This window comes from Pagrus major, chromosome 10 (assembly GCF_040436345.1).
Source record: "Pagrus major chromosome 10, Pma_NU_1.0".
Taxonomy (NCBI): Eukaryota; Metazoa; Chordata; class Actinopteri; order Spariformes; family Sparidae; genus Pagrus; species Pagrus major.
In genome coordinates this window covers 5,731,488-5,754,064 of record NC_133224.1, presented here as the reverse complement: position 1 = coordinate 5,754,064, position 22,577 = coordinate 5,731,488, and the positions used below count along the sequence as shown (strand labels likewise).

The 22,577-nt window shown below is 42.3% G+C and overlaps 2 protein-coding genes across 6 annotated transcripts in view; both read left to right on the top strand.

The window, feature by feature from the left end:
- LOC141003401 (phosphatidylinositol-binding clathrin assembly protein) overlaps window positions 1-13,941 on the top strand; it is an 88,103-nt gene extending 74,162 nt beyond the window's left edge. For 3 of the 5 annotated variants that reach the window (XM_073474733.1, XM_073474729.1, XM_073474731.1), the window contains 3 exons: window positions 5,511-5,567; window positions 6,816-6,944; window positions 7,848-13,941. In XM_073474733.1, the coding sequence (XP_073330834.1) occupies window positions 5,511-5,567; window positions 6,816-6,944; window positions 7,848-7,862 (201 nt within the window). In that variant the 3' untranslated portion in view covers window positions 7,863-13,941. The remainder of the gene's footprint in view (window positions 1-5,510; window positions 5,568-6,815; window positions 6,945-7,847) is intronic. The other 2 variants (XM_073474730.1, XM_073474732.1) reach the window with 1 other exon arrangement.
- Window positions 13,942-16,852: 2,911 nt separating this feature from the next.
- LOC141003655 (cysteine and histidine-rich domain-containing protein 1) lies at window positions 16,853-22,367 on the top strand. Its single transcript, XM_073475071.1, has 11 exons — window positions 16,853-17,083; window positions 17,838-17,887; window positions 17,987-18,043; window positions 18,206-18,360; window positions 18,639-18,742; window positions 19,505-19,557; window positions 20,303-20,373; window positions 20,740-20,842; window positions 21,106-21,225; window positions 21,519-21,581; window positions 21,684-22,367. Exons 1-11 carry the CDS (start codon window positions 17,020-17,022, stop codon window positions 22,131-22,133), a joined length of 1,290 nt encoding a protein of 429 aa, XP_073331172.1. The 5' UTR covers window positions 16,853-17,019; the 3' UTR covers window positions 22,134-22,367.
- Window positions 22,368-22,577: the final 210 nt, after the last annotated feature.

Sequence of the window (22,577 nt, the reverse complement as noted above, 5' to 3'; positions counted from 1 at the left end):
CAGCGACAAGGAAATGATTGTCAAAACTACCAAAACAAGAACAAATAAGTTGTAATTAACCAGAATTATCCTTAATGAGGATCCATCAAAGTGTCTGTAAGTCCTGGAAACTCAAACATGTTTCCCAAAATGTCGAACTCTTCCTTTAACAGTGAAAAATCAGACCAGCTCCTTTTCTTTTCTCCACTTTTCTGCCAGTTTCAGACGCAGAATTATCTAAATATTTATTCTGGACGTTGAGAAGCTGATTTATACTTACAGACACTTTGCTGATAATCTGAAGCTGCTGCAGGACGAAGCTGTTCGTCTGTCTGCATGTGGACGTTGTACTTTCTTGTGTATAGATGCTGTTTGTGTGTGTGTGTGTGTTGACTTGCTGCAGTATAAAGCTGCCTGTGCATGCTCTGTGTGTGTGTCTGTGTGTGTGTGCGTGCTGATCTTGGCAGCTCCCGATTGTCCTCCTGATCTCCGGACAGCAATTTCTGGCTGACGAGGACAAAACTGTCACTAACCCTCCGCTTCCTCTCTTTCTCTCCCTCTCTCCCCCCAAATCTTTCTCCTCTCTCTGCCTCTCCTGTTGGTCCTCGTCCTCCTTTATTTTCTCTCTCTCCACCCCCCCCCCTTCACCCCTCGCTGTCATCCCGTCTCATCTCTCACTTCCTGTCCCCGCTCGTCCTCTTCGTGCATTTCTTTTTCTTTCTGCACCGTCATCCCCTCGTCTTCCTTCCCCTCCTCGCTCCTGTTTTGTTTTATCGCGTCTCTTGTTTTGCGTTGTCATCTGCTCGTCCTGTTTTTCGCCCCGCGGTGCCTTTGACATCTGCCCGACCCCTCGTTCTTTTCTCTTTTTTTTTTATTATTTCCGTTTGCTCGTTGCTGTTCGTCCTCCATCTCTGCCTACGTCGTGGGTCTTTCTCTTTATTTACCATCGCACTTTCTTTATTCCGTCTTCTCGTCTACCTGCACCGTACCTTTTCTTTTGCTCCCCTCTTTCATCATCGACTCCCCGTCACGTCCTCACTTCCTCTCTGCCATCTTTGTCTCTTTCTGTCCCTCTCTGTCCGTCTCCTGTCTCTTTTCCTCGTTGCGTCCTGATGCAGAATGGAATGTTCTATACTAGTTATGTAAGTACTTAATATCCCTGTTCAGTAAAACAAGTCTCACCCAGCTGCTCAATGACTTCTGTAATGTGCTGCTCAACCTTCCTCCTCCTCTTCTTCTTCTCTTCTTCTGTCACTTCTTTCTTGCTTGTTTTAACCTCCTCACCTCTGAGCCCTGATCTGTACTAGCTACAGTGACTGTCTGATACCGACAAGTCGACTCCTTTCTACCAGAGCCTCTTTTTAAAACTATAAATCTGCTGATTTTTCTGTATAAATGATTTAATTTTGATTTACAATCTTAACAACAAAGCAAAAGTAGAACAAAAGACAAAAGAAAGATGACGTACAACACATATCTCCTCAAGTCAACCTAAATTACTTAATCTTAATATCAAATATTGTCTGTGGGATAGAGCTGCGACAATTAGTCGATTAAAACCATTTAGATGATCGATTAATCGTTAAAATCGGTGCTTGCACGGCAGAATCACTGGCTGTCGACGGGACCGTCATGGTGCGTTCAAGTGCACCCGATAATCTCAGTAATCTACACTCGAGTGGCCACAGAAGTTGATCAAACAGGAAGGTTTTCTGTTTTTTTGTCTTGGTTGAGCTGCGCAGCTACATCTGTTTTTACTTTCTTGTTCTCTCGCTTCACCGCTTTTAATACTCAGATGAAGAAATCATAACTAAATCCCTTTATTTTCTACAAAGGAGGCAGATGTTAAAATATTCTATTAAAGAAACATTACATGAGTCACGTCAGATGGATTGTCATCAGCTCCCATGATCCCACGCTACTCGTGTCCTTTGTTTTGATTGATGGAGCGTCAGCAGCAGAAAATGACATACATTTAGTTTTTAGGGAAATTACTGAGCCTTTTTACAAAACGACAACATTTTAAAGACAAACATCTGTCGGAGTCCCACAGACGTGTTATGGAGGTCAGAAGGTTTCGAGAGACAGACCGACACATTGTTGGGTTTGGGTTTTTTATATATATGGGTTTAGAAAACAATATGAAAAATGTAGGACCTCACCAGCTTCATCCAATAAAACCATGTGCCGACAGACTAAACGGGACAAAAAGGATCTTGTCGGCATTATTCAGGCTCCGTGTCGAACCCAAACGAACTAACACTGAACCATCTCATTTTGTGGACGTGTTATTGACTCTCAGTGACAAAGGCAGAAACAGAAATTGCCTCTGGGGATTAATTCAGTTGCAGAATAAAAAAAAGAAGTATTGGATTTTGCAGCAGAAACAAACTAAAATGTCTTTCCCCTCCTGTTTGGCTCAAGAGAAAAGTCCCTGTGCTGTGTGGTCAGCAGTGGCCAGCAGTGGTCAGCAGTGGCCAGCAGTGGTCAGCAGTGGGCTGCATCCTGCCTTCAACGTACAGGAAACAAATAAAGCTTAGAGAGGGAAATATTAACAGAGCAGAGTCGTGTCTCCTGACCTCCGTAAGACATAAGTCATATGGCGGTGATGTATGAGACATCACAGGTAGCAGAGCAGCGAGTAAGTAGGCCGCCATGCATCATGCATGAGAAGTAAAATCTGAGATTCCCACCAGAAGGTTGCAACGGTCTGCGCTCGCTCGATACCTTGAAATGCCAGAAGAAGACTAAAAACTTTATTTAACCGTCGCTTAAACCGCGCAGGTCGTTTGGAGGTCAGTCTGAAAGCTTTAGAAACCAGAGAGGAGAAGTGAAAAGTGAGAGGGAGGCGCCTCCGAGACGACAAAAAGAAAAGAGGGATTGAAACAACGGGAGGCCGACAGACACAGACAAACAGATGAATGTAAAGCGTGACGCGCTGAAGGCCGACAGCTGGGCTGACAGACAGATGGGCGTAGATGCTGATGGAGAAGGTGTAGCGGTGCGTAAACGGCGTCTCACCTGCTCTGTTGTTCGCTCGCACGTCTCCTTGTCACGCTTTAAAGAAATAAAGCGATGCCCGCCGTCAGACAGACCAGTCAGACTCAGAGACAGATGGTTTGTAACGACAGCGTGCTTCATGTGCAGATGACGGTAAAATCAGTTAAATATTTCATAATATAATAATGGTTTCAAGTACTGGAGCCACTAGTGTATTACTAATTGAGCAATAAACGTATCTGACAGATGAATCAAGTCTTTTGGCTTGAATTGGACTCTTTCTTTCCTCTGTGGCTGCGGGCCAACTCTTCTGCTGCTGGAGGAGATCAGATTGATCAACGGTTATGATCAACTTTCACAGGTCGGCTCAGCGGAGACATGAATTAAAAGCCTGATAAATCACATTGATTAACTCCTGAGATAAGTTCACCGGTTCACCTGACCCGACCAGAAACCCTCCTGCTTCAGATCTGCTGAAAAATGACTTCCCGTCATCACTTAAAGTCCCCGTGATGCTTCACTGTTACAGAGTTTTAATGTTTCTTTAAGTTCAACCTTCAAAATCTCACATAGCATAACTTGATAATTTGATAAAACATGATAAATGTCATCCAAGGTGGACAAAACGTGGTGGAGTGCCCTCTCAAAACTGTAAATATGTCACGACTTTGTCCACGCTGGTGCCCTTTTTATTTTTTCCGCCCCTGCCCCTCAAACATCCCGAGTCCGCCACTGTGATACACATATTTATAGACATTTCCCAATGGTGTCATTAAAGCAAATAACACTTCAGAACTTGCCTTAGGTTTCTCGAGTTTTAAGCTTTCTTCAGTATTAAAGTAATCTGTTGATAGTTGTCTGTACATCTATGGCTACACTGCACAAAGGAACTGCTGATAGATAATTCGGCATACTTTTATGTAAACAAATATAAGATAAATAAAAAATAAATGGGGCTTGTGTTGTAGCCTACAGCTGGACTGCTCTTCAGTGCTTCAGCTTGCCTTCTGTCTGTTTATATATAACACACTAAACACTAGAGACATTAATCATGTAAAATACAGTAATTTGCAGTAGTACGTAAAATATAAAAACAAAAGAAAATGTTAGTTCGCATATTTAAAAAAGAGCTAAAATAATATAAGACTCGAATTTATGGCCCAATGAGCATAACAGGCTGTTTGTTTAAAGCATTGATTAAGGCGTCATCGCATAAGTAGCAATTAAAGAATAACGCTAGTGTTTTATTTTCCACATAAAAAGCCTGAACCCACTGTTGTATCTCCCTGATTAATGTAATCCATCATTTGACGTAAGACTGCAAAGGTAATATATGATTTCACGCAGCTAATTACTGCGTTTAATGGAAATATTGCACGTTTCGCTGCAGCTGGAGAAACTTTTAATACCTCTGCAATGATTGAGTCTCTATAAAGTCATGCTAAGAAGAAAAAAAAAAAGCCTCAGTTGTCTCATTTACAATGATGGATTAGGTCTGTGAAGGCAGCAGCAGCGTGTTCCTGCAAGCTGTCTTTAATGGGTTTTTAAAAACAGTGGGAGCTCGCTGACTTCCGGGTGAGCGGGTTGACCTGCAGCAGAGCGAACGGTCGTAGCTTGCGACTGCAGCAGACACCGTACAATTATATGAGATAGGGGAGGAAACTCACACCGGCATTATCCCGTCACATCTGCAAACGCTCACAGGTTATTCCCAAATCCCACTGAGAGATCCAGCTTCTTATTTGTTATATATGAGAGAAGTTGTCAGCGAGTCTGCGCCTGCGATATGTAACTCGACTACAAACTGTGAAATTGCCGCAGGCGATGGATAACTCATCCAACATCTGTGAATATTAACACTGGTGTATGTGTTATAGACTGCCTGCTGTTGTGCGCGAGGCACCCCCGAGCTGCATCTCCACGTCTCATCTTGTAAACTGATTTTCCTCCGGGACATCCGCTGACACCGTACCGTAATGTGCCGCGGACACTCGCTCCCATAAATTACCGACATGTCGAGCAGAAATCGGCCGCTTTTGTCGAGGGGTGCGCGTGGGTTGCTACAAATTGCCCGTCACGTCGAGTTTGAGGCCCGTTCAGCCGTAGTGGATTTGATTTGTGAAGTGAGGAGGGCAGGGCCAAACGCTGTCCTACCGAGCCACCCCTTTTAAAGCCGTGGTAATGATTGCTCCCAGTGGGATTCCACTAAGTACCTCTGCTGCACGCTGTGTTGTCGCGCTCCTAATGTGCACACACTTTATCAGCATTAAACGTGTTCTCCTCACACATACATAAGACTGTGTGTATTTATTTTATCGTGTTCAGAGTCGGACGTGTCCGACAGGGACAGATGAGACGCTTGTCAGAGCTGAAGACGCTAAATCTGTATAAATGTTCTGGTTTTCTTTACACTGCGAGCAATGAAATGTTTGACCCAGGTGTGTTTTCAGTCATGTTGGCAGCCATGTCTGCTTTTTCCACCTGCTTTAAGCTGATTCCTGTTTTGTTTTGGGTTTTTTTTTCTCCTCTAGGCTCCAGCTCCCATGGCTTTTCCCATGACCACACCGCAAGTGCCTGTGTATGGAATGGTAAGTGTGGAAAAACATGCTGTTCATGTGCCTTCAGTCATTATGTTTGATCTGATATCAACATATTGGTGTCGTTGCTTGAATATCAGATTAATGCTGCTCCAGGACCGTTATAGAAACTGACCTGTCAAGTGTTTTTTAAGTGTCATAGCTTTGTGAGAAAAAAACTGGAGGCCCTAGTTCCCTAAACCTAACCAGGTATTTTAGTTCCCTAAATGTTACCAAGTATTGTAGTTGCCTAAACGTTGTTAAAGAGTCTATTTTAACCCTACATTTTTTTTCCTAAACCTAACAAAATAATTTAGTTCCCTAAACCTAAGCAGGTATTTTAGTTCCCTAAACCTAACCAGGTGTTTTAGTTCCCTAAACCTTACCAAGTATTTAGTTCCCTAATCCTAACCAAGTATTTTAGTTCCGTAAACCTTACCAAGTATTTTAGTTACCAAAACCTTACCAAGTATTTTAGTTCCCTAAACCTTACCAAGTATTTTAGTTCCCTAAACCTAACCAAGTATTTTAGTTCCCTAAACCTAACCAAGTATTTTAGTTCCCCTAACTTTACCAAGTATTTTAGTTCCCAAAACCTTACCAAGTATTTAGTTCCGTAAACCTAAGTATTTTAGTTCCCTAAACCTTACCAAGTATTTTAGTTCCCTAAACCTAACGAAGTATTTTAGTTCCCTAAACCTAACGAAGTATTTTAGTTCCTTAAACTTTACCAAGTATTTAGTTCCCTAAACCTTAAAAACGTGACACTAGCCCTGGTCCATTGAGTGAGAGGGAGAGAAAACTGAACAAAGTGCTCGTACACCTTCTGACCGACAGTCTGATGTTCAGTTTCTCGCTTGTGGTTCTGTTCAGTTTGATAACTGATTCACAGGATTAGTTTGTTTTCTACATAGTTCGTTTGTTTTTTCCCTCAATTTGTTTCAATTTATCAGCTTCTGGTTTGAGCTCTAATGCAGAATGTAGCGGACTGATTTCATCTTCCTGCTCCTATTTTCTTTGTCTTCTCTCTATTTACTTATTTCTTCCCACTTTATTTGCTTTCTACTTCTTTTTCATCCTTGTTGCTTCTCTGTGTTGTTTTGTTTTGTTTGTGTCTGACTGTTTATGCCTTTTGCTGCTTTTTGCATCATTGTTTTCTCACTTTCTCTCTCCTCTGTCTTGCTGTCTGACTTGTTTTCACTCTTGTAATGTTTCTGTGTCTTCTCTTCCTTCTTTCTTTTTGTTTCTCCGTTTGTCCAGGTCCCTCCTCAGATGGGTCAGATGGGCGGGGTACCAGTGATGGCTCCTCAGCCAATGATGTACAACCAGCCTGTTCTCAGACCCACCAACCCCTTCGCCCCCATGCCCGGAGCCCAGGTCAGCTATCCGGTATTTGTGCATTCATACGCACTAAACGACACCTTTGCAACCGATGAATTATATTGAATTATGTTATAAAACATGTCAGTGTCATATGTTTCTGAGTAAGGTGTTTCTGAATCAATTTTCTACAACTAGCACTGTCCGTTAGCTCGATACTAACATATAATGGGAATTACCATTAACGTGCTAACAGAAATTAGCATTGCAAACATTATTTCTATTAATTTCCTTCCTTCCTTCCAACCTTTGTTGGCCTGTGAGCCCTGAAAACATCTCTACCCGTGTAGACCGTCATCATCAGTTGCATGTCTGAGTGCTGAACACTTCCACATCTTTCTTGCCCAAGTCCAAAAACCTGCAGCTGGAACATTTAACAGTGTTTGGGTGCAAAAATCCCATCTAGACTTTCCATTTTATTGCACTAGAACAAAGGTTTCAAGGCCCAGTTGGCTCTCATCGGATCAGTACACACCTCACAGCTACAGCTTCACTCAAAACAATGTCAATAGTGCGCTTATACATTATAAATTATGTAGGGCATCTCAAAAGCAACAATACATGGAAAAAATGTCAAGGAAATTGAGTCGATAAATACCAAATCATCAAAGGAATGAAATAAAAAGGACCAGGTCAACCCTGTTTCACTTTTTCGGGAGGCTGAGGAGGCAAATTATTCAGTAATTCACAAGAAAAGAGGTTAAAATTAGAGGTTTGTCTGAAAAAAAGAAATATATAGTATTCTGTGTAGCTTAAAGTTGTTTTTCTGATTTCCTATCCTGTTTGAATGTATGTAAATTCCTTGTTAGTATCCAAACACAGTGTCAGAGTAATTTCCAATCGGTAGAATGATCAAAACAAACAATCATTTCCATTCTTCTTCTTCTTCCTTCTTTGTTTTTGTCTATTCAGATGCAGTTTATGTAATCCAGTCGGGGGGGAAGCAGAGTGCCAAAAGCGACAAACAAACAGCAGAAGAAAACACACGAGAGGAACGATCAGATGGACGGAGGAATGATTTGATCAAACGACTAAGAGACAGACAGACGACAAGATAAACCGACCGACACCAAAAAACAAGATGGAAGGAAGGAAGGAAGGAAGGAGGAGAAGACGACCGAGCAGAGGATGGAGGGATGGAGGGATGTGGTGGGGAGGAGGTCGCCCTGGCTGATCGTTGTCTGAAACAACTTCTTGCGTGTGTGTTTGTGTGTGTGTAGCTTCTTTCTGTTTAAATGTCTAATTCGTGGTTTAAATCCTGTCGATGGAGCAACGATTCAGGAGAGGGGATAAGCAGAAAGATTTGAAGATAAGATGGAGGCGAGAAGAAAAGAGGGGATTGAGGAAATCCTACCTCTAGTTTTGTGAGAGTCTCTGCTGCAGAATTAGCTTTATTTCATACTGGTGCTATTTTGTCCTTTCTGGGTTACCGTCCGCCTGCAACGGCAACTTGGGAGCTCTCTGGCGGGGACAAGTGTTCGTTTGGTGTGAGAGAAAGTAGAAAAACGTATGTTTGTGTGCGCGCAGCAGTTGTTTCAGACAATACTTTCGCAACCGACCTCCTCTCCATCCCCGTCGTTCGCTGTCTGCGTCCACCACCGTCCAATCAGCGAGAGATTTCGAGGCCAATCTTCTCAAGTCCCATAATTTTCCGCTCTGTTGGGATATCTTTGTATTTTTCGATCTGTTTTTCTTCTGCAGCCTCGCCTGAATGTTATCGGGGCTTGTACAGTGATTTGTTGACCATTTGTTAATAGTAGTTGAGCGTTTGTTGTTATGGGTTTTGAGCTTAAGTCTTTGTTACTCATACTGCATTGTTTTCTTCTCCTAAAGCTGCAGATACACACAGAGAAACGAGGGTTAGCTCATGCTAGCATGCTACAAAGTCATCAGAAGTATATGTGAACCAAAATTTTGCATCTTTTTCTTACGGCCTGGTCACACCAGAAATTGCAAGGGTAGCTGGTGAGCTAACGGCTAACACTCTACCTACATTAGCCAGGAACATGCTAGTGCTAGTCAGTCACAGTTGCTCTCTGAGATCCTTGTCATTTTATTCTCATGATTGTACATCATTTTGTTTCATAAAGATTTATTAAAGAGACGGTTTAAAAGCTCTCTCAGCTAGCTAGTATATTAGCTTGCTAGTATAACTAGCTTGATTGCTAACAAGACAGTAAGATCACACAGTTTATTAAAAGGACTACAAATCCATCCTGGAGTTGTTTTACTCCTGAGAATAAATTAATATTAATAAATAAATAAAATTGGATGGTGCGTCACAGCCAAGGCTACGCTAGCGTCCTCCATTTTGGACTCGCCGTTTTCCCCAAACTTGAGCACTGTCAACTGTGTCTTTGTCCATATTTTCAGCAAATTTCTCTTAAAAATTACTCCTCGCAGTGCTTAGCTGGTAAATTATTGTAGCTGGCAAGCTAACCACTAGGAACATGCTAGTTATCTAACTGTCGGCTAGCAAGTTCGTTAGCTTGGTTGCTAATGGGACAGTAAGTCCGTACAAGTTTATTCAAAAGATATATTTTGGTCTACAAATACATCCTCTCTTGTGGAGTTTTACTCCAGATGACTCACTTTTGGTCAACGGAAACAATACGTATGTCAAAGTTTACAAAAATTGAGTTGCACGGATACATTTCACCATTTTAAATGCTGGTGTGACCATTCAGACATCATGTATACATGTTTATCTTGAGATTCTGGCAGCCACATTAGGGTAAAATGGAAGAAATAAGTCTTTTTTGTTATGCTGAAGAAACAACAGTGTTCATTAGCATAATTAGCCTGCTAGCTGCCTGTTAGCGCCTAGTTGACCTGTGTGTATCTGTTCCTCTTGTCTTCATCAGCTCACCAACCAGATTCAGATGTCAAAGGTTTCTAAAATAAGAGCTTCTTCATTAGGTACTCCCTGTTAGCAGATCCACATAATGTGCCAATGATTGATGACAGCAGCACTGAGCGAGTGATAAAACGTTACTGAATCGAGTTGAATTCACTTTAAATTGCACTGAATCAAAGTGAGTGGCTTTAAGTGTGACTCCCGTCTGCACCGAGAGCCAAGCGACGCTGAACGTTTGGCATCACCCTCGCTCCGTGGTTCCAGGAAAAAAACTCGGGGGGATCAAATTTGACTCATGTAAGAGGTCACGGCCATTTCCTCAGCCAAAGCATCCGTCACTATGAGTTCGACTGTTGGTATATGTGTGTTCACGTGTGTGTGCTTACACATTTGTGTGTTTGTTTTTCCATTGAGGGCTATTTCTGAGGGTCAAATAGTGTCAAATTTTTCGAGCCAAATTTGAGCCAGCGAGTTTGACACGAAAATGTGCTTTTGTTTTTTGTTTTTGTAAAAAAAAAATGAAAAAAAAATCCAAGTTTTGTTGCAAAATGCACATGCGAAGATTTTGCACTGAAGTGACTATCCTGCCGTAGTGGAGCTGTGGAACAAGAGTCGAGAAAGAGATTCGAAGTTTGTAGAAATCTTTTGGGGGTTTTACAATAAGATGTTTGTCTAATCTACCAGCCACTGTGGCAGGTAACTAAAGTTATTTTTCTGCCATTCTGACGATGAACTTGAATCTTTTTGTAGTCCCATCCCCCCCAACCCACCCACCACCCGGTCCCAGTCCAGTGTCTACATCCCAGCCATCAGTGATAGTCCAGTCATCACGCTCATCATCCAACATCTCTTGAATCTCGCTTCAAGTCTCTCAGCTCTGTCTAGTTGGTCTATCTCTAGAATGCTTTTTTAGCCTGCTTCGTCACTGTTCGGTATGTGTAGATATGTAAAAGAATAATAGTAATACTAACTAGTTTCTGTCTAGATCGTCTGCTCCCACCCATCACTGTCGCTGTTGGATAGATATTGCTCTAAGACGCTTCTTGTCGCAGTCTTGTGTTAGCTTAGCCTCTCGTCATAGTAGCCCTCCTGCGGTAGGTTTCCCACCTCGTCCTCACCTCTGCCAGTGTCTAGTAACTATAGCTCTATTATCTCTCTTGGTGTCTCTGTCTTTTAGCTGTAGACGAAACCTTTCGGAGGCTCTCTCCGGCTCAGGCTTTGTGGTTCGCTTTTTTCCTAGCTTCGAGCGCACTCTTTCTTCTCGATGTTCGCATCGCTCCACTGTCTGGTAGATAAGGTCCGCGTCATTTTTTTTATTTCCTGGCCATCTCCGCCTCTTGTTATGATGTCAGCAGGCTACAAACGGGTCTCCGATTTTGGACTGTTGAACCTAGGATCGGATGCTTGGATGGAAGTCGAGCACAGTTTGTAGTCCAGCCAGGTTTTGGAAATGAGCTTTAGCGTTGCTCTGTTAGCCACTTTGACAGTCAAGCAGCTGTTGTTCAGGGGTACTTGTACATGTTGTCCCGTAGGAAAAAGAGTTGCAGGTAGCAAGGGAATCCATTAATCACTGTCTCAAGTGCTGATATTAAGGAAACGTGTGGGTTATCTTTGGTTTTTGTGTCCAACCAAAACTTCTACGAGGATTTTTTAATGGATGTCATGAACAGAAAGTCTTTCTGTTCTAAAACTGAACCGTTGCCAACACGACACCGGTATCACTGCAGGTTGTCCAACACTTAGAACATTTAATCAATGTTCGACAATGCTTTGGGTTTCCGGACTTGTCAAAAGTTTTACGAGTTCAGAAACCCAAGGTGTCAGTAGTTGACGAGTTGGGAACGAGACTCAAAAACCAACATTTTTACAGATTGGACCTTTAACCCCGTAGATTAAATCTCGTGACTCAAAGTCTAAACCTTTGTGTGAACACCATCCACCCTGCCGTGATGCTGTGTTGATCTAAACATGGGCTCTGGAGCTTCTCCATCCTTAAAAATCCGCCTCTCCAGGCTCTAAAACACAGGTAACTTTTTACATTTTGAATCCCAACTTGGACACTCATGAAACTATTTTCTTAATGTCTGCTGCTCTGGCACCGAAATGATTTCTAATTACGGTTCTGTATTTTTCTGGGACAGCTGTCTCACCGTCTTTTAATCCCGGGATGATGAATCGGCACTTGAGAAAAGAGAAGCCGCCGCCGCCGCCGCCGCCGCCGCCGCCCTCGTGGCGCCGATCCAGAATCACATCATCGTCGTCCTGGATCTTAAAAAACACAATAAATCACATCAGGTCGAACTGTAGATCTGATCTCTCCTGATGTTTGTAATTGGCTCTTCAGAATACAAAACGTGTTGGCGTCGGTATGAAGGACAGATGAATCAGTGCCAGTTGGTTTTTCGATCGTTGTTGCCAACTTACGAATTCAAACAGCATGAGAGCCGTTTGAATACCTTTTTTACAGTGAGCTTACTCCTCTCAAGTTTCTTTTTGTTCCTCTCGGTCACTTATTATCTGGTTCAGCTTTGTAAAACTTTCTCTGCATGGAATCCAGTTGAGGTTTTTCTTGTCTGTGTGTCTCAAGTGGTTTGAAAACGGTCAGATTTCGAGTTTAGGAGAGGAGACTCCCACGTAAATGTTACTGGCTCGCCTCCTCGCCGGTAACGACCACAAGCTTTATCATGTTGGTGATTCTGTTCGTTTTGGGGTGTTTATCCAGGGAGGGGTCCGACCAGAGCATGCAGGCGCTTTTTGAAATTGAGCCGGGACTTTTTCCAGGACAACCACTGTCTTTTGTTTTTTTTTTATTATTATTTCTTTAAAAATGTTGGCTATCGAGTTGGCACTTTTGGGATCAGATCTTTTAAAAGCTGCTACCACACCTCTCTGCATTGTTGTAGCATGAATCTCGTCGGGGAAGGAATACACGGATAAACCTTGATGTCATTTTCAAAACGTCTGTTCTCTGCTAAGGCCAAGTGTTTCAAACAAATCCGGAGAGCAGGCTCGTCCCTCTCCTCTCTCTGTGGGGGTTGGGTCGGTCAGTGAGTGCATGGTTGTATCGTTGTTTGTTGTTTTTTCCGAAAAAGCATGACAGTGATGGTGATGATGAAGATAAATTCTCTCCTCTTGTTGTCCCCGTTTTGTTGAAAAACCCGTCTCGTCAGGCGCCCCGGACACGTCGAAGGGCGGGGATGGATCACGCGTTCTTGACCGATCATTTGCCGTCCGCGACAACAGGACTGAATCCCGACAGGCGTTCGTACTTGTCGAGGCCACCGTAGCAAAAACGGAGCGCCAAACTTTTTTTTTCTTTTCGTTTGTGTTACCTCTCCCAAAGATGTCACGTTCGTTAACTCGCAGGACAGATGTTCTCCGCCCGTCGCGGCGCCATCTGCGGGTCCGCCGGTTCCCTGATATTAAAAAAAACCCCACAAAATGAAAGGAAGAGAGGCTGTTTAACGGATAAATCTCCTCATTTTCGTCAGTGAGTCGGTGTGTTGAATCAAAGATCTCTCGTGCACGTTCTGTTTTTTCTACATCTGTGTTTTTTGGTAAACAAAAACCCTCGGATTGCTGCCTCACTATTCTGTATATAGAGAAACACACACACACATTCACACTCACACACGACACAGAGCTTAAAAACGACATACTCTCATAACCTGCGACTGCATTATTTTGCATTTACTCTTTATTTTTCTGAACATGAAAGATATTAGCGTTACTTCAGCAGTATATAGGTATGAATTACTCCTCAGCGGGGACGGGCTTAACAGACAGACGATTGCAGATTTCGAGGGCTGCAGACCTCCCTGTACATCAGGATCAGCCATGATTTCTCAATGATGCCAAATGTTTTTTGAGCAGAGTACACCTTTATATCTGTCTCTCTCTCTCTTTCTCTTCTCTGTCTCCTCCTCCCCTCCCCCACCCCCCCCATCTCTTTGTACATTTTTTTCTATTTATTTAAAGCAGAAATATATGGATTGTATCAAGCATGGAAAGGCAAAAACAAACGTTACAGTCGACAAAAAAAAAAAAAATCACAGGCTTTTATTTTACAGCAGTATATTTGTTTATTCTAGGGATCTGTTTTCTCTCTCTTTTTTTGGAAGAAATAAAAAGTCATTTTCCATTCCTAAACTTTTGTCTGTTTTTTTTATTTTCTTTCTTTTTAAAACAATCTCTCAAACTCAAACATAAAGGGGTTGAAAGAAAAGTCTATAAAGCTTTTAAAATGTACTTTAAAGTCTCGGATGATAAAAATTCAAGGCCTCCAAATGTCAAACAGTGAATCTTCTGACTTTTAATTGCGGCGCCGGAGGGCTTGGGAATGTGTTTTTTTCTTAATTCAGCCTCTTCTCTGGTGAGATCTCAACCCATGTTTAAACCAATCCAATATGTGTTTCACCATTTTTTAAATTTTACAAGGACTTCGTCTTGAATTCACCGTGATTGACGCGCTCTGCAATTATTGTTCATCCTGGACAAATGTATTGATTTAACACATGAACCAGTCGTCGACGGTACTTATTGAAGGAGCAGAGTTGTTGCAAATGCTTTTTTTTTCCACAGATGTGAGTTTTTCCCGCTAAACTCGGCTCTTAAATCAGTGAATCTGAGTCACAAAACAAACTTTATTTTCTGAAAGAAGGAAGACTCAATACAAAACTAAAAAGATGTGCATTGTTTACAGATACCCCACTGCAACCTGCTCACAATAACTCACATAAAAGTAGTTTATTACAGTAACAGTAATGTATAAAATGTGCAACAATAACGCTTTTAAGTGAGAGTTAAGAGTCCAACATAATTGCAGTTTATGATATTATCCCGATAATCCTGCCACTAAAACAAACTGGAATCACTTTCCCTCTTACGCTTTGTTAGGAAATAAATGTTTTCACTGCATCACAGACGGGACACAAAGAATCTTAAATAGGTGATAAATAATAAATAGTGGCCTCGTCTCCTTGTCAGAGTCGAGCATATGTAGGATTTACACAAATCCAAATTGTTTTTGCGGAGGATACAATGTTTGCAGCCTTGTTAGGTTTAGGAAAATATGGTTTACGTTCGAATCATTACTTCTGTAACTACCGTTACAAATGTATGTCACTACATCTGATTATTGTCGAACATGGATAACGTTCTGAAACAATCTAAGCAATCTAAATGATGTAACTAATTGTGTTTAAAAAAAACAAACAAACAAAAAGCTGCTCTACAAGTTGCTTGTTGAAGTTTCGTACCGGTCCTATCCCTCATCCTGGGGAGCACCGATACAAATTACCATGCAGCGACTGCAGGTGGTTGAACCATAAATTATTCACTCGAGACAAAACACTGCTGTTTGTCAAACACACCACAGTCTGAGTCATATATTTCTTTCCAAGGACCATCTAGTCAAAAAGCCCTGAAATTCGACCAAATGCATCAGCAGTGGCGTCAGTGAGAGCCTCTGGATGTGATGGAAGAACAAATGTACACAAACAGCTTCATTATTCAGAGCTCAGTGGGAGTCGGGAGGTGGGAGCCTGCTTTTTAATCCTCCACCGTGGGAGAGCGGCAGTTGTTGTAGCAACAACAACCAAAAAAAAGGGCTGGTAGACGTGTTGTAGATCAACATGTCACAACAGGCCGAGATATACAGGAATACAGACCGTATACAGGTTTATATACAAACATAACGACAGCAGCTACACAATGGAAATGAAAGATAATTGTATGTTTTGGTTTGGTGAAGTTTTCCCATCGTTAAAGAGGATATGTATGTGGTGGGGCACCGGTACACAGGAAGTCTGATGCATTTATACAACAGAGGGCACTGTATCATGTTTTCTCCGCTGGAAGGGCACCCTAGAGGGCACTGTATCATGTTTTCTCTACTAGAAGGGCACCCTAGTGGGCACTGTATCATGTTTTCTCCACTAGAAAGGCACCCTAGTGGGCATTTTATCATGTTTTCTCCACTGGAAGGGCACCCTAGAGGGCACTGTATCATGTTTTCTCTACTAGAAGGGCACCCTAGTGGGCACTGTATCATGTTTTCTCCACTAGAAAGGCACCCTAGTGGGCATTTTATCATGTTTTCTCTACTAGAAGGGCACCCTAGTGGGCACTGTATCATGTTTTCTCCACTAGAAAGGCACCCTAGAGGGCATTTTATCATGTTTTCTCCGCTGGAAGGGCACCCTAGTGGGCACTGTATCATGTTTTCTCCACTAGAAAGGCACCCTAGTGGGCATTTTATCATGTTTTCTCCGCTGGAAGGGCACCCTAGTGGGCATTTTATCATGTTTTCTCCGCTGGAAGGGCACCCTAGTGGGCATTTTATCATGTTTTCTCCGCTGGAAGGGCACCCTAGTGGGCATTTTATCATGTTTTCTCCACTAGGACGGCACCCTAGAGGGCACCTCATCATGTTTGGCAGCCCTAGTCTCACAATATGCAAAGTAAACCCTCAGTTTTGACACAAATGCTGATACATTTTTGTCGTAATTTCTCATTTTGTTGAATTGGACATCATTTTGACCAATATGCTGCCACAGCCCAGTTAACAGTGATCATACTTAATTGAAGATTTAAACAGATATTGTGAATTTGACAAATGAAGGGGAAATAAACAAAAATAAATCTTAATTTATTTTCATTTATTTGTGTGTAAAAAGTCTGAAACAATAAGCGTAAAGGCAGTCAGCAGCACGTCAATGGCCATAGTTTTAGACTTAGAAGTTTAATTTTTAACAGGTATAACAACACAGACTGCCTCTCCCGGGAAAACAACCCCATGATTTTGGATCCGCTAAGAGAAACTGACAGAAATCCAGAAGTTGTCAGTCCTATTGTGGCCGCTGCCGAGCCACAGCAGGCCTGTGTGTGACAGGCGACGCTCAGCAGGAGGAATGTCAACCCCCCACCTCCAGATAAGTTTTGACAGCTGTGAATTGAAAGAGGGAGCGAGAGGAGGGAGGCCAGGCTGCTATTTTTATCTTTCATTCAGCCAAGGCCCAAACCAGAGATAGAGACAGAGGAAAGAGAGACCACCCTCTTTCTTTCAGATCCCTCCAGAAGGCGATCGCCCTGTCTGGACGTCTCCTGGAGAAACTTCTGGAGGTCTGATCGCAGCTTTTTAAGACCGGGAGAGGCTGTCGGGGCTGGAGGAAGGTATCTGCGGGACAAAAACGGTGAAGGAGAAATCACACAAACCAACAGGTCGACATGGCTCTGCTCTGCTACAACAAAGGCTGTGGACTCAATTTTGAGCCTGACAAGAACAAAGAAGGTGAGAGCTTTTCTTTTAAACTCTTCTGGGGCTGCTGGCTGCTTTAATAGTCTGGTCAAACCTCAGCGGAAGTCAATCTGTGTGAAATTTAACATATGAGCTTGTTCTTATAGTGTTATTAAGTGCTGCTGGTTTGATTTTATCGGACGAGGTTTAAGTTTACTCATTTTTGTAGCTTCTGAGCTAAAATAGTTAAAAGATAAATCATATACAAGCTGAATTTTGGACTATTTTTCTGTCAGATTCTGAAAAAAAGAAATTTCTATTCAGACTAACCACCACTGTAAGTGTTTCACTCTAAGTTAGGGTTTATGTATGCTTTTATTTTGAAAGAATGACTTTGTGACCAGATTTTTTTGCAGTTTCTTGGTCTTAACATACAATTTTATCTAAAGTTTGGGTTCAATCAGAACAATTCACGACAAAAAGACAACTTATGTAGAGTGCAAGTGACCAAGGATCCATTTAAGTGTTTAAACGGACTTTTACAGGATAGAAAAACAGATTTTCTTTGTTGAAGTTGGAAAAGGTTTTTTTTATTTATTTTTTTACGTCAATAAGAAATTGGCACTAGTATTAGCCTAGCATGTAGCATATAGGCCACATGTCTCAGCTTCTTTCTAGCAACTGGCTTCCTTTTATGGGACACACGAACAGCTGATACACCCTGCTGACTGTGTGTGTGTGTGTGTGTTTGTGTGTGTGTGTGTCTCCATAAAAAGACTGACAGTGTTTTTTCTTTTGCGTCCAAAAGATTCCTGCGTCTTCCATCCAGGTGTTCCCATCTTCCACGATGCTCTGAAGGTAAAAACTAATAAATACGTGCACAAAGTAAACAAAACAACATTTTTATTTAGTGGTATTTAACAAATCACATGTTTTATTGTGTGTGTCTTTGTCCAGGGTTGGTCCTGCTGTAAGAAAAGGACGACGGACTTCTCAGAGTTTCTCTCCATCAAGGTAACTTTGAAGGTTCGCGGCCCGGTCAGAGCTTCTGAAGCTGACGGTAGAAACTAAGTGGAATCAAGCGGAAGTCAAACTGAATTAAACACATATTTTAAGTGAACATATCTAGTCCAGAAAAAAACTGATATCTTAAACGTAGTGTGTCCAAACCCGCAGGGCTGCACCCGCGGGCGCCACAGCAACGACAAGCCGCTGGAGCCTCTGAGGCCGGAGGTGTCATCAGATAAAGGCGGGAATAAACACACCAACGACCAGGAGATCATCTACCAGGGACCCAAGTCTGCAGAGAAGCTGCAGCGGGAGAGACCCAGGTGTGTGTTTGTGATCCGTCTCCCTCTGATCGACACGAGATACCTGCATGTTTCCATTCACCTGCCCGCTGCTCACACACACACACACACACACACACTCAGAGGTCAGGACGAGGTCGTCTGCAGCATCCTGCACATAAATAATGTAGAGGATAACACTGTTCTGCTGCCTCATAGTGTGTGTGTGTGTGTGTTCATGTTAGAGTTAATATGAATCTGTGTGTGTGTGTGTGTGTGTGTGTGTGTGTGTGTGTGTGTGTGTGTGTGTGTGTGTGCAGCTCAGAGGAGCCCAGAACCAAACTGCCTCACAAAGTGTCAGCGTCTCTGGCTCAGGCGCTGGAGAAACTGGACGTCAACAAGAAGGCTGAGCAGGAGAAGAAAGGTTTGTTTGTTTGTTTCTGTTTGATGGTTTGTTTGTTTGTTTTGTCTGTCTTTCCTCAGTCTTCCTTCCTTCCTTTCCTCCCTCCATCCCTCTTTCTTTGTCTCTTTTCTTTTCTTTCTTTCTTTCTTTCTTTCTTTCTTTCTTTCTTTCTTACTTTCTGTTTGATGGTTTATATGTTTATTTTTTCTTTGTTTTTGTTTGTATTTCTTTTTTGTCTCTTTTCTTTCTTTCTTTCTTTCTTTCTTTCTGTTTGATGGTTTTTACAGTCATGTTACGTTTTACAGACTCAATAACAGATGAAAATGACTTGATGAGGAACATTTTCACAGCGTACGAGTCCGTCAAACCACGTCTTTATCACATTTCTGTTCATATTTGTGTTAATATCTGTTATATTTTTGTAGAAATGTGTTGCACAACTCAGCATTTTATCAAGTTTCATTTATTAACATCCGAGTACAACAGCACAAAACACAGTGAATCCTGAAACATGTCAAACTAAACAATATAAACAAAATCATAACATTAGAAACACAATCCTGGAATAAATAGATTATTTACACATCAAAACAAGAGAACAAATCTGCACACTTAAAAAAATTCAACCTGTTTTTGTCGTCGGCGTAGAGTTTCACTTCTTCTTCAGTGTAACATAAAACTTGTTGTTACGCAGAGAAACTGACTTGTTAATAAAGACGTTGTTGCTGTTTCTGACCCAGTTCTGGTTTCTTTATCTCACCTCTTCTCTTCTTCTTCCCTCAGAGAGTCAGACAGTCATGCAGGGGACCCGCTGCAAGAACGCAGGATGTAAAGCAGTGAGTGTTTCCTCTTCTGTGTGTGTGTGTGTGTGTGTGTGTGTGTGTGTGTGTGTGTGTGTGTGTGTGTGTGTGTGTGTGTGTGTGTGTGTGTGTGTGTGTGTGTGTGTGTGTGTGTGACGGCCCAAAATAGTCGACAATCTGACATCAGCAAAAAAACCCCCGACAACTTCATCATCCACGCACGCACACACACGTCAACACACAGATCTGCTCAGTGTCTGTTTGACTTCAGCTTCCTGCTCTTCTTCTCTCTTCTAAGGCTTCATAACGGCTCCATCTAGTGGACAAAATATGCAACAACACGTGTGACACCATTAATGTCCTCCTCACTTCTTCTGTCTGTCCTCGTCCCCATCAATGTTTTATTTAACGTTTCTGAAGAACATTTACTAGATTTGCTGCAGACTGAGATTTTACAAGCAAAACATTCGATCATCTTATAAAATATGATGCACACGTTTCTTGAAATTGTTGTGAAATTTGAATTAGAAAACGTATTTTCAGACGATTTGGACAGTAAATACTCGTTAAGTCGTCATTCTGAGTATATTTAGTGAATGTTTAAGAGTCAGAAACTCAATATCTTTCTTATTTTTGCTCGTAATAAAAAATAATTGAGAAAAAACATCACAACATCATCGTTTGTTCGTCTCCAGAGCAGATCCAGGAACACGGCACTCAAACACTTGACTGGTGACCTTCTCATGTGACTGATGATGTGTGTGCATATGTGTGTGTTCAGGTCTATCAGGGTCCAGAGACGGACATGGAGGTTTGCACCCATCACCCCGGAGGCCCCGTCTTCCACGAGGGGTGAGACGCAACACTTGTTATTCATTATTCATAATCTGCTGTAACAAAATCATAATTACAATCTTTATTTGCATAAATCTCTTTTCAAACAATAATTAGACGGCTGCTACAGAGCAGAAATGCAAACACAACAATACCGAAGGACGCGAGAGAGAAACAAAGACACATAAAAGCTGAGATATGTAAAAAAAAAAAGGAAGATCAAACATTCAATTAAAGCTCAGTGATTAAAAACAAATGTGCAGCGTTTCAAACAGACTTCAGAAGTGAAGTACACGAGCGTCACTCGTCCTTCTTTAGTTCAAACTGCTGCTTGTTGAATTATCTGAAAAATCAACTGATCTGTTCCAATTTGTTCACGTGTAGGTATAAATACTGGAGCTGCTGCTGCATAAAGACGACGGATTTCAACGCTTTCCTCGACCAGAAGGGCTGCACCACGGGGAAACATCGCTGGATCCCAAAGCAGGTAACATCTGGCTGCCGGAACACAGAAATACAACACGACATTTAAAATCGCTCCTTTTTTGAATGGAGTTTGGTGTGAAGACCTTTTTAGATGTTTTCCTTTGTGTTTTTTTGACAGAAAACAGCAAAACACACAAACTGAAACTGAAGAACAAGTCTGTCCATACCAGTATTTCTTTGTGGCTGACCTGTGTGTGTGTGTGTGTGTGTGTGTGTGTGTGTGTGTGTGTGTGTGTGTGTGTGTGTGTGTTTGTTTGTTTTCAGGACAAGAAGAAGGTGGCGTGTCGACACGACTGGCACCAGACGGGGAACAATGTTGTCGTAACGATTTACGCCAAGAACGCAAACCCAGAACTGACCTGCATAGAGGCCAACCAGACAGTGGTGAGTGATTCACACACGTGTCGTTAACTCGACCTTCAAGTTATGTTTAAGGTCTCCGACCAAACGTTAGTGAAAGAGTTATTAATGCTATAAACTCATCAAATATTATCGAGTAATGACGTAGTGGCTTGTGCCCTTCGACATAACACCATGAAAGAAAGAGGGTTGTATGTAAACGACAGCGTGATGCAGGTTTTTCCATGCAGCCGCACATATTTATGCATTAAACATTAAACTCGCCTCATTCTTTCTTCTTCTTCTCTTTATTCTTTGTCTCTTTTTATCCTCTTTAGCTCTCGTGTCAAATCCAGTTTGAAGACAATAAGATTTTCAAGAGAGAGTTCCACTTCTGGGGCGTAAGTACCTGCTAAAGTGAGATTAGCTCACCTGTTGCTAAAATGCTAACAACATTTTCTAAAGTCTCTTACATCCGTGTCTTTTCTTCGACGTCCCGTCAGGTGGTGAACGTCAAACAGAGCTCGGTCAACATGGTGCCATCCAAAGTGGAGGTCACCCTCCGCAAGGCCGACCAGGTGGCCTGGGGCAAACTGGAGGACCCCAACTACAAACCTGAGCCCGAGCCCGAAGAGGAGGCCAAAACCACAGAGGCGGTCCGGCCCGACTGGGACATCGAGGACGACGACATCAGCGACTCGGACGAAGAATGGGCCTACGACACGCCGGAGAATAAACAGCAGAAGGTCCAAGGAGAGAAGAACATAATGAACGAGGAGGAGATGAAGAAGAACGAGGAGGAGATGAAGAACTTACAGATGAAGGCGGTGGAGATGGAGATGAAGAAGGCGACGGAGGAGAGACAGAAGGTGGAGGAGGAGAAGCAGAGGCTGCAGGAGCAGAGGAGGAAGGAGGAAGCGGGAGAATACGAAGACATGCCAGAACTCGAGTAGATCGGGTCGGATTTACCTTCTGGAGGTTCTTGAAACGAAGCAAATGTTTATTCGGTTTGAAGTTTGTTTTGTTGCTGCAAATTCAAATGAAACCACTTTTTTCTGGATGAATTAAAGGGGTTGTTTCTCTACAACACACTGGAGCCTTTATTTTTTATTTATGTGATCTTTGAAAAACACGACTGGATGAAACCTGAGCACAACAAATAAAGACTCGTCTGTTTCTGTGTCTAACATTGTCTTTTTTTTTCACATCTTTGCCTGAAACGAGCAGCTACAATCGACACAGATAAACTGCAGGATCGATGCGGTAAAGAGTCGTAATCCATCACACTTCCCCAACGTTTAAGCAGAAAGATTAAGATTAATGATTCATTTAAAAGCCTAATGAGTCATCGGAGTGTTACAGGCTGCAGCTGTAAACAAAACAGTTAGCCTTTAGCT

Coding starts and splice junctions, on each gene's coding strand:
- LOC141003655 (XM_073475071.1), top strand. CDS start 17,020: ATGGCTCTGCTCTGCTACAACAAAGGCTGTGGACTCAATTTTGAGCCT. Junction 20,374..20,739: donor GGCCCCGTCTTCCACGAGGG/GTGAGACGCAAC, acceptor GTTCACGTGTAG/GTATAAATACTGGAGCTGCT. Junction 20,843..21,105: donor ATCGCTGGATCCCAAAGCAG/GTAACATCTGGC, acceptor GTTTGTTTTCAG/GACAAGAAGAAGGTGGCGTG.